Genomic DNA, 14,297 nt, shown 5'->3' on the forward strand with positions numbered 1-14,297 from the left:
TTGGTATCGTACCAAGAAAATTTGTGCCCTGTGCACACAAATAAGTTTCAACGAAAAACTTATTTTCTCGTTGAACTTACGCACTATCATCCGCGTTTAGCTCTTATGGCCTGTTTAAATTTAAGTTTATGTTTAGTATATTTTATTTTTCTTGCAATTCTTTCTGGCGTTGCGACCACCAGTTAAATATTTTGAATACATTTTGTAATGCGCAATTCTTAACAAGTTTTCCACATCGCATACTATTGGTAATATCTAATTTATTTAGAGAATCAATATCTTCGTAATCTGCATCCAAGGTTTCAATGATATAGCCGTTTCCCGCATCGTCTAGTATATCGGTCAGCCATTCTCGCTTTTCAAGTCGTTTAACGTACACGACAGACGATTCTTCTTCTTCTTCTTCTTCGTGTATCGTACCAACGACAGCTGTTGTAATTACACGCTGAGCCAAGCCATGCGGAACGTTTCCGTCTTCCCATTGTAATCCATGATGATTTCTAATCAGCCATGAGACTTGACATCGCTCAGATTTTGTAAGCACTCTCCACGGTACGAGACTTGCGAAAAAGTAATGCGAGAGAACATATCCCTTTCTCAGGATTGCCGCTTCCTTCACGACAAAATTTCTCCCGACAATAAATCCTTGCAGATCCACAAACGTTGGTACGGACATGACGAGATCTCTCGTCGCGAGGAATGACGACACTCTAAAACCAACGCCTCGCAACACTTTGATTTATATATCCTGCTCCTCTTCCCCTCTCTCTTGTGTCGCGAGCACTTAGGTGATTTTGCGTACAACGTTGGTCAACGGATTGTACTGGATCACGCGCTCGTGTATGATGAGACAGTACGCAGTGGTATTCGTCGGCACGTTCTCCTTACACTCGAATTCCAATCTCACATCCACGGTTGCGATCTTGACCGATTCGTTTTGTCGAGAACAATCGATAATCACGAACGGACCGTTACGTAGAAACATCGAGACGGTGAGACTCGGCTCGAGATACTCGTATCCGTAATAATTCTTGCAGAAGCGCGTGTACGTGTCGTACAGAATGGACCATCTGTTTTTATCGAAATCCAGGTTCATATCGTACGGATAACATTCCGAGTTCAGATAGAGTTTCACGTTGATCAATTTGCAGTCGTCGAATCGACTCGTATCCTCAGACATAACATTCTTCCGGCCTGTTTGCAGAGCGAAGACAACGTAGCGTGGTTTCTCCAGCTGAGTCGCGGTCTTAATGGCCCACGAATGTTTGGTTGTACGCTGCAATAACGGATACTCGTACAGATCCCACGAGCGAAAACCCATGCTGAGATATCGTCCGCTTTCCTGAGCACGCAGCATCGACAGTTTTTCGATCTCGCTCAACAGTACGTGTGGCATTCGCCATTGTATCTTGAATATGTTGATCGCAGGCTCCAGCGTCGAATCTCCAAACAGACAATTGTTGTCGTTGCGCGATCGTATTAAGATCAATTCGTGACGAGCGTTAATCACCACGCGTTTGTAATCCTCGTAAAATCCCAATAACATGTAGAGCGGTACGCAAAAATTGAAGTGTCCATTCACATTGGTCGACGCATCCCAGCCGGCGTTCCTCATAATCACGCTTCTATCGGATGATACCGTTACATAGTTTTTGAGCGTAGTAGTTATTCCTACGTTTCTATTGCGATCAATCTCAACACCATCGAGTTCGTATCGAATCTCATCGAACATGAATGCGACGCAATTATTTCCCAGTGCCACATCAGCTCCTCCGTCAGCTGGTGGTCTGTTTTTCGTTAGTTCTCCCTCGATGTATAGGAAACTCTCATACGGCAACGTATACAGATCCTGTTGTTGTATGGGTATTCTTATCTCGTCACTGTATCCGAACGTTGTATTGGCGAACGGGTTGTACGTGTGAGTCTCGATCTTGACGATACGATCGTCGAAGATTGGCGCGTCACCGATGTTGAGGATGTCGGTCATCGTTCAGCTGTTTCGTACCGCGAATCCCAAAGATTGTAAAAACGCAACGTTCGATGTGCTGAGTTTCTTTTTCTTGGATGATTGGATATTAGCGAACGTCGACGTTGTTGTTGTTGTCGCTGGCCTCGTAAAGATTGCGTTATCTCTCACGTCTTTCGATCCGTTCAACACGAGCATCTCATACGTCGCATACGTATGTTATCGCCGTAGCCGTCGTACGTGTAATCTTACGGTGATCTCTTCTCCTCGAAAATCGAGCAATCGTCCGTTCTGATCGACAATGCGTAACGTTAAATCCGTAATGTTCCGCGCGATGATCGGCAGGTAAATGATCTGCGCCGGCGTTTCCGATATCTTATATCCCGGTGGTACCCTCGGTGAAAATTCATGTATCGTATGAACGAGTATGCCGTTGTTGTACGCGCCCGCGGTCACGTTACACTCTACACGGATAATATTCACGTTGATAATGTTAATCGGCATGTTCGATTTGTACCATTTTCGCGGCTCGAGAATACGATTCGAGAATCCTAGCAACGATCCAATGTTGTCGGGCTTGCTAAAGTTTATTCTGTATGCGCATTTGATCGCTCCTCATCGTATTGTAATTAGCGCGGAGCACTAATCGGATATTCTCCATCTTCATAGTCACCGTTGTCAATGTGTTTCTTATCGCGATGTTTCCGTGAAATTGCATGTTTCAAAAACGCATGTATATCTCGTAGGATCCCTCGGGAATCGTAATTTCCGCGTCGTCTTTGCCAAAGTAAAATTTATTATTCGAGGAATTCACATTCAGTATCGTGTGATAGTCTCAAAATCCGTTAGACCGAGCTCGTATACATCGTCGCCCAAATCTACAGCGGGAAAGAAGTTTGCCGCGAGAACGCTAATCTTCCCAGTCAACGTGAATGTCATAGACATGTCGGCAAAACTGTTTAACGAATACTGAGTTAAATAGCGCAATATCAGTCTTTAAATTCACACGCATCGACCGTTCGAAGAAACTGCAAGCACAATTGTCCGCAGATGCTCTGATCGTAAGTTTGAACAGATGTGTGATTGTACTGTATCTTCGTTACGTTTCGTCCGAAATATCGCACCAAGTCATTCGGTGGTCGAAGATTGCCGAAACTGTCGAAATATACGACACGATCTCCCCTCTTTGCGTACGCTACCCAATGAGTACCCGGTCCTTCGACGCTATCCAAATTTACGATACCGCTCTCGTTTCGATATATACCACCAATCGGTAAAGAGTCGCGCATGAAAACACCTCTAAAATATGGAATGCGCACACGTCTTGCCAGTTGTAGCAATTGTACATTGGTAGTTGCGCCCTGCGACATATTTAGCGTCTCTTTGATGTTTTTTTTTTCTTCTCGTTGAGATTCCTCGTCCGTATTTGTAAGGAGCGAGATATAATCCGCGACCTTCCATGGCGCGATTGTGACGTAGCATCTCTTGCAAGTGACGTTGCGCGGCTTTTCCGTCGTTCACCGCCTTCGCTACACCCGCCGCTCCACCGATCAGGGATCCGAGCGCACCCAACATTGGTAGAATCGGCAACACGCCGCCGCGTTTCGCTACCGGAAGTATTCGTTTCTTCGCCGTTTTTTTCTTCGTCTTTGTCCTCTTCATACCCATACCGAGCTTCGTCTTGGCTTTCATCGCTGCCCAGACAGCTGTGACGGCGGCTCTCTCACCGAGAGTCGAATCTCCCGCACCGATGCGATTTCGCGCTTTCTCGGCGAGTATCCTATCCGCCGCGTGTCTCTCGGTGAGATCGTTGCTCCGAGAGTATGCTATATAGTGTTCACGACACGCCGCGTCCAATGGATTGATACCACGATCGCCTCTGGCTCATCGCTTCTGCAACCGCGTACCTGGACCGCAAAACTGATAGCCGGGAATATGGAATTCGATCGGAAGCGCGTTTATCGCACGATTTAAGAGACCGCTGCCTCTCACAATTCTCGCTGACATACGTAGCAATCTTTTATTAACGGTGGCGGACCGTCGATGTGCGTTCGCTGCCACGGCTGATTGTAATGTCGCATGCACGAACGATATTGTTGAACCTCCGAATCAGCCTTTATATATTCTGGAAGTTTGTCCCACAATCGTTCCACGTAATCACCAAAATTTTCCAGTAAAACAATCTTTGGGATATACTGCAGTTGCTCGGCGGTAAGCCGGAAAATGTCTCTTTCATCCGACAGAAGGAGAAACATTTTTGATACTGAGCGGTTTCGAGTCGAGACACCTCTATAAATAGGTCTCCCCCTCGCGATCATTCGCAAAATTGATTCGAAAGAGAAAACATGCGGTTCGTACAACAACCTTTGACGATACGCGTGACGAATTGCGATGACAGATTACGATCAATGGGGGACAACGCGGAGATGCGCAGACACGGTACGATGCTACCGACTACTATACGCGCGATCGTTTGCGGCCCCTCGAATTGTGGTAAAACCAACGTTCTGATAAGTCTACTGGAAAGTCCGCACGGTGTACGTTTCGAGAACGTGTACGTGTACTCGAAGTCGCTGCAACAGCCGAAATATCGATATCTGGAGAATTTGTTGACGCCGATCGAAATTGGCTACTTTACGTTCTCGAATAACAGTGACGTCATTCCACCGAGCGAGGCACGTCTAAACTCGATTTTCGTCTTCGATGACGTGGCGTGCGACAAGCAAGATACGATAAGAAAGTACTTTGCAATGGGTCGTCACTCGAACGTCGACTGTTTCTATCTCTGTCAGACGTACGCGAGAATACCAAAACATCTTATCCGCGACAACGCGAACCTGCTGATCTTGTTTAAACAGGACGGTACCAACTTGAAACACGTGTACAACGATCACGTGAATACCGACATGTCGTACGAGGATTTCAGTGAATTATGTCGTACTTGTTGGCAGCAAAAGTATGGATTCCTAGTGATAGATAAGGACAGCTCGCTTACGAACGGGCGATACAGAAAAGGATTTAACGTATTCGCGACACCGCGAAACGATTAGTCGCTGCCGACATTCCGTCGAGAGGGGTGAAACGCTCGACACTCCGTCGACATGGCTGGAAGCGATGATATTCGCGAGCGTGAAAAGCTTGCGAAGCAGATTGAGAAAACGAGCGAATCGATCCGCAAGAAACATCGCGCTTTGAAGACCGGTAAGATCGACGACGATATCGCGGTCAAGACCCATTTTGGGCCTATTATCGAGCCATTGCAAAAGATCGCCGACAACTCTAGCTCAATCGCGGTGAAAAACGAGCCGGAGAGTAACGCTGACGCGAAAATTAAAACGTTACCCATCAAGCGGTACAAGAAGGAAGAGGAAGAGGAGGTGGTGGATGCAACACCGAAAAAGAGGAAACGATTGAAGGCGAATCGTTTATCGACACCGCGTACATCCGATCTATCGGATGCTTTAGTGGATGAACCGCCGATAACCTCTACACCGTCAGCGACAACGAGAATCGTACAACCCACGATCAACCCTGAATCACTCACAATCGAAAATGTTTTTGAAACCACGGGCAACTCGCTCGAAACATCTGTTCGAAACAGGTTACAAACGTCGGAAGGTCAAGAAGTGTTACGAGAGCACTTGGGACCATTGGGACAAAAGTACATGAGCGCTCTCCTCAGTGGCGACGAAAAAAACAAGATCGATCACGTGTACGGTGTCTATTTCGACGAGAATGAAATGCGTCTCGGTAACAAACGATTCGACATTGATAGAGATGACTCTATAATCATTGACAAAGTGAGATATATCGGTACACCTGGATTATACGAGTTGATCTTCAAGAGAATTCCCGATGATGTCATATACACTGAGGACGATATGCAAAAATATAAGAGCATATTAATGGCGACGAGTGCGCATAAACGCAAATATGATGCGCAAGGTCGATTAAATAGCAACAAGGGATACAAGTATAAACAAATTATCGCACCGTTGATGTCGATCGAATCGAAAAAGAATAAATCCGGAACGGGAGTATTTTCATGCCTCGCGCGATGACGCTAACCGACAATAAGATCGATTACGTGCACTGGGACGACCCCAACGAGCTAGAGGATCGGCTACGATTGCTCGACGCTTCGCACCGAGCTGGCCACAACGCTCACGACAACGAGATCCTGTCGATCCTAGAGGAACTTCGCGAAGCCGGCCTTATTATAAATTAAACGGTATCTCGACAAAACTTATAAGTCGATCGATGTCACTCGCATCGAAAAAAATGCCTATCAACAAATTTGGATTATTCGAACGGAGAAATGATGCGATCGACACAAGCGATCATTGGGGTAAATTAGTGACGAGTTACTTGCGTCAAAACGCTCTGTGTCGCGTCGCTACGGACTATGACGCGAGGTCGCGCAAGATTCGCCGTGTAGCGCAACCTGAGGCCGATACCGATGCAGTCAACAAACTGTATGTGGAACAATGCGTTAAAACGTTGAAGAATCAACAGAAAGAATCAGACGAGAAGCTGACTGCGTTCGAGAAGGACGTGCGAGCTTTGCAGACTGCTATAAACGAGCTTCGGCGTGCGATTAACACTAATTCAGAAGCGGCTATCAACCTGTAATGAGCGGCTGTAGTGAACGGCTTAGGAGCGGCTATTGTACACTTATTGAGCATCTACAAAGGCTTATCGAACATCTACGAAGGGTTATCAAACGACTACAAACGGTTATCGAACGGCTATCAAACTACAATGAGTGGCAGTGATCGAAGAGGAAATGGCTGCGAACGAGGCTACGAACACCTCAGGAACGGCTGCGAACAAGGCTATGAACACGTCAGGAACGGCTACATACGAGGCGGCATACAACTCCGGAACAGCTACGAACGAGTCAGAAACGACTGTGAACGAGGCTACGGACTACTTAGAAGCGACTACCAACAGGATCAAGGACGGCAACAAACGGGTCAAGAACGGCAGTGAACGACTATCAAACGTGTAAGGAACGTCTATCGAACGCCAACGAACGGGCCAGGAACGTCTATCGAACGCCAACGAACGGGTCAGGAACGTCTATCGAACGTATATCGAACTCCAACGAACGGGCCAGGAACGTCTATCGAACGACTATCGAACGTCAACGATGGATCGGGAATAAACGAGGAAGCGAGAAACAACATAGTTTAGAGAAACGGCAGTTGGTGAACGAACTGCACGCACCGGCGAGAAAAAATTTTCCCCGAAGACACGTCATAGTGCGGGGATACGATGACCTGTGGCAAGCTGACATCGTCGAGATGCGTCCGTACTCTCGTTTCAACAGAGGTTACCACTACATACTCACTGTCATCGATGCGTTGAGCAAGCACGCGTGGGCCGTACCACTCAAGAGTAAAGGCGGAAGCGAGACAGCTGACGCTATCGCCGAGATAATTCGAGATAGCAAGAGGTGTCCGAAAAACAGACCGATAAGGGGAAGGAATTTTATAACGCCGACGTGCAACGGCTCGTGCGAAAATATAACATCAATCATTATTCTACGTATTCGGTATTGAAGGCATCGATCGTTGAGCGATTCAATCGCACGCTGAAAAACGACATGTGGAAGATGTTTACGCTGAACGGATCTTACAAGTGGATCAACGCGTTGCTGCGACTCGTATCGGATTACAACGCGCGCAAGCATCGAACGATCGGTATGCGACCCGTCGACGTTACCCCCGCGATCGCTGAAAGACTCTTGACTACAGTGTACAACCGCGTAAATATCGCGGGTCCGGCGAAATTCAAAGTAGGTGACTCGGTACGCGTTAGCAAGTACAAGACAATTTTCGAGAAGGGTTACACGCCAAATTGGACAACCGAGGTGTTTACAATTGTAAAAGTGCAGCATACTAATCCCGTAAGCTATTTACTCGAGGATTATCACAAAACATCTGTCGCCGGAGCGTTCTATGAGCACGAGTTGCATCGCGCGAATTATCCGGACGAATATCTCGTGGAGAAAGTACTGCGCAGGAGGGATGACGAGGTTTACGTGAAATGGCTGGGATTTGACAATTCGCACAACTCTTGGATACATAAGGACAATGTGATTTAATTAATCATACATTGTTTATTTTTCATTTTCAAGAAAAAATATGTACAACATATAAAAATATACATGAAATATATAAAATACAAAAATCTTTATTAATACATCCTTCCCAATAATCGTATATAATACAATATATGAAATATGAAATACATATACAGGGTGATCCAGAACAAACGTTTGTCTTTAAAAAAATAAATTGTCGAGTCTATTCTAAGACGATTTTCCCTTTACCAAAATTGTCTACGAGGCTTAGTTTTTAAATTATTAAATAAAATAGTTTGCGAATTACGGAACGAGTACAAGAGGTAGACAGGGACGGCGCAACTCACCGTCCGATACAGACGATCATGTGGGGCGCTCGACGCGATCAGCTGATTGCTGCACACGATGAGTGTAACAATCAGTGTGTGTGTGTGTGTGTGTGTGTGGTGTATTTATGCACGCGTATCCACACATGCACCGTACTCTCTCTTTTTCTCTCTCTCTCTCTCTCTCTCTCTCCCTCTTTCTCTCTCACTCACTCACTCACTCACTTATTCTTACCTTAATAATGAGATTCTTCATACTGCTGATAAATAGCAGTGCCCAGTGTGTTGCGATAATAATCGTTGTTGACGAGACGTCGTTTCTTCAACACGCAGTCTGACACATCGTCAAATAAGCGAAGTTTTTTCTTTCATCACTTTCGACACTTACAAATTTACTCGCGCACTTAATCACTCACAATTGATAAAAAGAGGAATTTACCAACGGTTACGGTATGAATTTAATAAACGGTTAACGCATTTAATTATTAGTTACACACTCGATTAAAGAAACGCGTTAACAGAACGCGATACTCGATGCAAAGCGCGCGACGCGACGACCGACGACAAGCAGGTCAGGTTAGTACTAGCGCGTAATGCTACACGTTTATGGCGTTTGGCAGCGCTAGAGGCGCTAGTACTAATCTGACCTGCTTGTCGTCGGTCGTCGCGTCGCGCGCTTTGCATCGAGTATCGCGTTCTGTTAACGCGTTTCTTTAATCGTGTTCGCGGATGAACGCGGATTGCCGCAACAGTGCAGGATTGAGAGCGGTGCTACTCGCACGACCACAAGATCTTAATTATAAAAGGACTTCACTCAACGCGTATATTTTTTTGTCTTTTGTTAATTTTATTCGACACCACACTTAAATGAACTATTTACAACTATGTACAAAGACTTAATTGGAAAACTAATTTTGCCTCCCTTTCAGCCACACGGCGCGAAGTCGGCGGATTCACCGGAGCGATTTAGCCAAAGCGGTTTGCGAGCGATTTTTCTGAAGCGGTTTTGCGAAGCGGTTATACAAAGCGGTTTTCGACAATAATCTAGACTGCGGCGATTTTTGGGCCGTCGTGGCTTTTATCGAGGGGCCCCTTTGCGACGTGGGCCAATAGATTTCAGATTTGGCGGTGACCTCAGGGCGCGTATAATTGGTCGCCGATGAGATCTGACGTAGATTCTTTCGCGGTTGTCATGCGCGCCGTCTTTTTAGATCAGCTGATTGGTAATCAGCTGATCGTGACGTATGGGCGCGCATGCTCGTGGGCTACGCTGACTTTGTCGACGGTTGACGTTGTTTTGCCGAATGTTTATTACGAGCATTTCTTATACGACACAAAAACGGAAGATAACGCGAGCGGTTGAGTTTTTCTGATGGACCGAAAATTCGAGAAGATTTTCGACGCCCGTTGAATTCGAATTTTCAAATTTCATTAAATATTAGCATCGATTTTTAACCAAAATGAATTTTATCACAATGCCATCGGAAATGCAGATTACCTTTTAGTTTCTCGAACAAATCGAGTGTGTAATTAATAATTAAATGCGTTAACCGTTTATTAAATTCGTACCGTAACTGTTGGTAAATTCCTCCTTTTATCAATCGTGAGTGATTAAGTGCGCGAGTAAATTTGTAAAAGTGTCGAAAGTGATGAAAGAAAAAACTTTGCTTATTTGACGATGTCAGACTGCGTGTTGAAGAAACGACGTCTCGTCGACGACGATTATTATCGTGCAACACACTGGGCACTGCTATTTATCAGCAGTATGAAGAATCTCATTATTAAGGTAAGAATAAGTGAGTGAGTGAGTGAGTGAGAGAGAAAGAGGGAGAGAGAGAGAGAAAGAGAGAGAGTACGGTGCATGTACGGTGTGGATACGCGTGCATAAATACACCACACACACACACACACACACACACACACACACACACACACACACACACACACTGATTGTTACACTCATCGTGTGCAGCAATCAGCTGATCGCGTCGAGCGCCCCACATGATCGCCTGTATCGGACGGTGAGTTGCGCCGTCCCTGTCTACCTCTTGTACTCGTTCCGTAATTCGCAAACTATTTTATTTAATAATTTAAAAACTAAGCCTCGTAGACAATTTTGGTAAAGGGAAAATCGTCTTAGAATAGACTCGACAATTTATTTTTTTAAAGACAAACGTTTGTTCTGGATCACCCTGTATATATGAAAAAATACAAAAATCTTTATTAATATTTCTTCTAATAGTATAATACACACACACACACACAAATGTATTTAGTAACACATTTATAATAAATTTATATTTTTTATTGTAGAAAGAAACATTTATTTATACACCTTTCGTTGCGCTCCCATCCTTTGGTATCTCTCTCTCTCGCGCGCGCTAGTTGTAAGTCTCGCGATATCTTCGTTGCGCTCTCTCTCTCGCGATATCTTCGGCATGTGTCATTGTTCTTTCACGCTATCTCTTTCTTTCTCGCACTTAGATAGAATAAGTATAGTAATATCTCTCTCTCTCGCATGCGCTATGATACAAAAATGTACACGGTTAAATAATTTTATATTTTATAAAGTTATCCTATAATGTCCCCACGGTAGCGTATCGGTGGTTTCGGGTACGATATACCGCTTGTCATCGTACGGGCTCAGAGCAATTTTCGTCTCGCGAATTGTATATACTTCGTGCAATTTAGATTTTATACAGGACTGTTGTCGCGTCATTTCAATCTCATCGTGCAAACACCGCGTGTAATCATCGAATGTTATCGTTCTCGCGACAACGTTGCTCTTGACGCCTTTTGCCTTTTTTGTGTCTGTCTTACCATCGACTCGTAACGCGTACATTTTTGCTCTAAGCCCGACGAATTCGGTCATTATCGCACCGTTTTCATCCTTCATCAAGCCCGGCACTTTTTTATTCACGAGCGGTATACCGTACGCATTGTCCGCGGCGTAATCGCTCGTATCGAATCTAGCGATATCGCGCTTCATGTTCTTGTACACATCGACGCACTCGACGTGATATATTAGACTATCTGTGTCGGTGTACATGATCTTACATTTGTCGCGATACAGGGGAGACATGTACTCGTGGTGAAATTCGTACAGACACTCTTTCGATATGTCGAGTATGCACATACCGTGTATAAATTGGTTTATAAAATTTTACTTCCAATTTGCGCAATTCTACGGCGATTAAATTTTCCGAAAAAACGCTTCGACTATGGAAATTTGGTTTGGCGATCATCGCTTCTGCGCCGTATCGTCCGACCCACTTTGTTAATAATTTTACATCGACGCGATTACGCACATTTTCCATCGTTTTGCCAAATACCGTGTTATTCATCAGTTTATATAAATTTTTTTCAAAATCATTTTTCGCGAGTGTTCTAAACTGTGTATTTAATTCGATATAATTGCGAAGCCACGGAGATTGTGTAAATTGTAATACGCGATGTATTTTTGTAACGCGAAGGCCGTGTCGCGTACATTGCTGTAGATTACGATAGTCTATCACATAACGCTTCTTATCGTATAGCGTTGCGAGGAGTTTGTCTTGCCGCTTGCCGGGCGGCTTGTCGCGTGTCGGACAAAACGGTAGGTTAGTGTGCGTATCGTGAAGATGTTGCGGGTACTCGAGATCGACTTCGAGGATATAACCCGTAGGCGAATCTAACGCGATCGATGCTACGTTAAAATTCGACACGTCGTCGACCCATCGAAAATCGGCATAGGGCAACGGTTGACACATTGCCCATCCGTATAAATTATTTACATCGAAATACATCAAGTACGACGATGATTTCGATGGATCGTACGATTGTTGCATGTACTTGTTATTAGCACGAGCGTATCTGTTGGAACATTGGCTCAGACCACCGCGTATACCGCGTTCGATAAACATGACCATGTCGATGTCGGTAAGCAATTCGAACGTAATCTTTGTATGCTTCAACATGGCATCCCACGTGTATCCGGGGAGAGTATAGTAATACGCGGGGTCAAGTCCGTAACTTTTGATGCAACTATCGCGAAAGTTTTCAAAAATATCGGCTAATAACAAGACATCGATTTTCAGGTACAAATCGCTATATTCGCCTAGCGTTCGAATGGAGAATCGCGTCCAGATGTTCTCGGCGTGCGCGTAATCGATATAGTTTCACCGGTCAAGGAACTGTAAAATGATTCGCGCGGTGGTAAACATGTATCTTGCAACCTATCTACAGAGTCGACGTATTCGTACGGAAAGACGCCTTTCCGTGTTAATAAACTGAAATTTTCTGCAGATAAATTTTGAAATTTCGATTTTAAAATTTTGAGTTTGTCTTTGTCTAGATAAGATGCCAATTTGTCGAGACTTGCTGTAAGAAATTTGTACGAATCGATGAAGCATAATTTTACATGATTTTTTTGTCTTCCTTAAGGTCAACATTTTTCGTAAACGAAATATATTTTTCCTTGGTTATCAGAAGTAATTCGATTTCCCCTTCGAACGCCGTGACTATATCCTTGATAATGAAATGCGCGTCGTAACCGGATAAATTGTGAAAGACTATGGGAATGCAAAAAGATTCTTTGTAATTTAGATTGCAATTTGAGTGCGCGGGACCCCTATATCGCCCGGTCAAATGACAATGATCGCGTACACGCGTATCGTCTTCTTGCGTAAACAATTTTTCACATATATGACAATGCGTTGCGCTGTGAAATTTTTTCCACTCTTCGGATGTTAAATCTACCATGGGGACATTTGTTGTTAAAATAGTCTTAACGCGAATTGCTAAATTTTTAAGTTCTTCGATGAACCACGAAACGCAATCGGCGCTACGGTGAGAATTATAAATGGATAACGAGTTGTCGTACGAACAATGCATATAATACGCTATGCTAAATACTTGGTGATGTTGGTACAAATTTTGTTGTTCTTCCTCCTCCATCTTGGTCAAAACGCATTCCAAATCGGCATAGATCACAAATGGAAGCCGCTCTTTCCTCGTATAGTTGTTGAACTCGAGCCACTAGTCATTGTCGCTCGGCAATCGGATAGCGCAGTCGTTCATATCCCCGCAGTCGACCATATGTGACTGCAACTTGTCGTTCGAACTAAAGTAATGTAAACATCTGTAAATAATATTTAAATTAAAGATTTATGCAATGCATTATATATTTTATAATTACATAAATTATATTTATATTGTACGTACCGATCACAGATATATTTTTGATTCTTGTGTTTGCTCAACTGTGAACTGTCGCGATAGATTTTTGATCCATGCGAAATGTCCGACGCTGTTACCGTCTTCCACGTACAGCAAGTTCACATGTTTGTCTTTCTTGTGTTCCGAAAGACGTATCGGGACGATGCTGTTCTCTTTCTCGATGCTGTACACGTTGATGGAGATATTGTTTATATGTTCAAACTTTTTAATCTGATTCAAAGTCACTGGAAACTCAATATTTTGTACATTTAACACCGTCGTATAGTGAGGATATGAGGATTCCCGATTCGTGTTTCTTTCAGCGGGGTATAGAGCGGCCACCACTGCCCACGCGAAACACGCATTGTCTCTGGATTGCACGTTAACCACCGCTTTCTTCGCCGTAATTTCTCGCGGCAATTTAATATAACATCCCGCGCGCATAGAATTATATTTATTTACATTAACAGTCAAATTCTGTATTCGCGACAATGCCCAACCACTATCGCGTTCCTGAAATTCTTCCAACGATGCTAGGGTGGGCTCGATAACGCGACGCTCGTACCACTCGTGTAAATCGGACGTGCGAAAGAGTTCACAGTTTCTCGTATTGATACTTTTATTCGCACGCTTATCACCCGACACAAATTCACCGTTGAATATAGTGTTCACTTTTACACTGTTGTGTGTTTTTATAACGTCTTGCACTTGCTCGAGCACG

At 44.3% G+C, this 14,297-nt stretch overlaps 2 protein-coding genes and 1 pseudogene across 2 annotated transcripts; 1 reads left to right on the plus strand and 2 right to left on the minus strand.

Moving 5' to 3' along the window:
- Positions 1-784: 784 nt before the first annotated feature.
- On the minus strand, positions 785-1,987 carry LOC145976257 (uncharacterized). Its single transcript, XM_083107327.1, has 2 exons — positions 1,845-1,987; positions 785-1,679 (listed from the first exon to the last, which is right to left on the minus strand). The coding sequence occupies exons 1-2, from the start codon at positions 1,985-1,987 to the stop codon at positions 785-787; spliced, it is 1,038 nt and encodes a 345-aa protein (XP_082963453.1).
- A 2,324-nt stretch (positions 1,988-4,311) lies between these two features.
- LOC145976258 (uncharacterized) lies at positions 4,312-6,194 on the plus strand (annotated as a pseudogene).
- Positions 6,195-10,943: 4,749 nt separating this feature from the next.
- LOC145976259 (uncharacterized) lies at positions 10,944-11,516 on the minus strand. Its single transcript, XM_083107328.1, has one exon. The coding sequence runs from the start codon at positions 11,514-11,516 to the stop codon at positions 10,944-10,946; it is 573 nt and encodes a 190-aa protein (XP_082963454.1).
- Positions 11,517-14,297: the final 2,781 nt, after the last annotated feature.

This window comes from Camponotus vicinus, unplaced genomic scaffold (genome assembly GCF_025532165.1).
Source record: "Camponotus vicinus isolate PSW18456_S1 unplaced genomic scaffold, iyCamVici1.0 SCAF_8, whole genome shotgun sequence".
Classification (NCBI taxonomy): Eukaryota; Metazoa; Arthropoda; class Insecta; order Hymenoptera; family Formicidae; genus Camponotus; species Camponotus vicinus.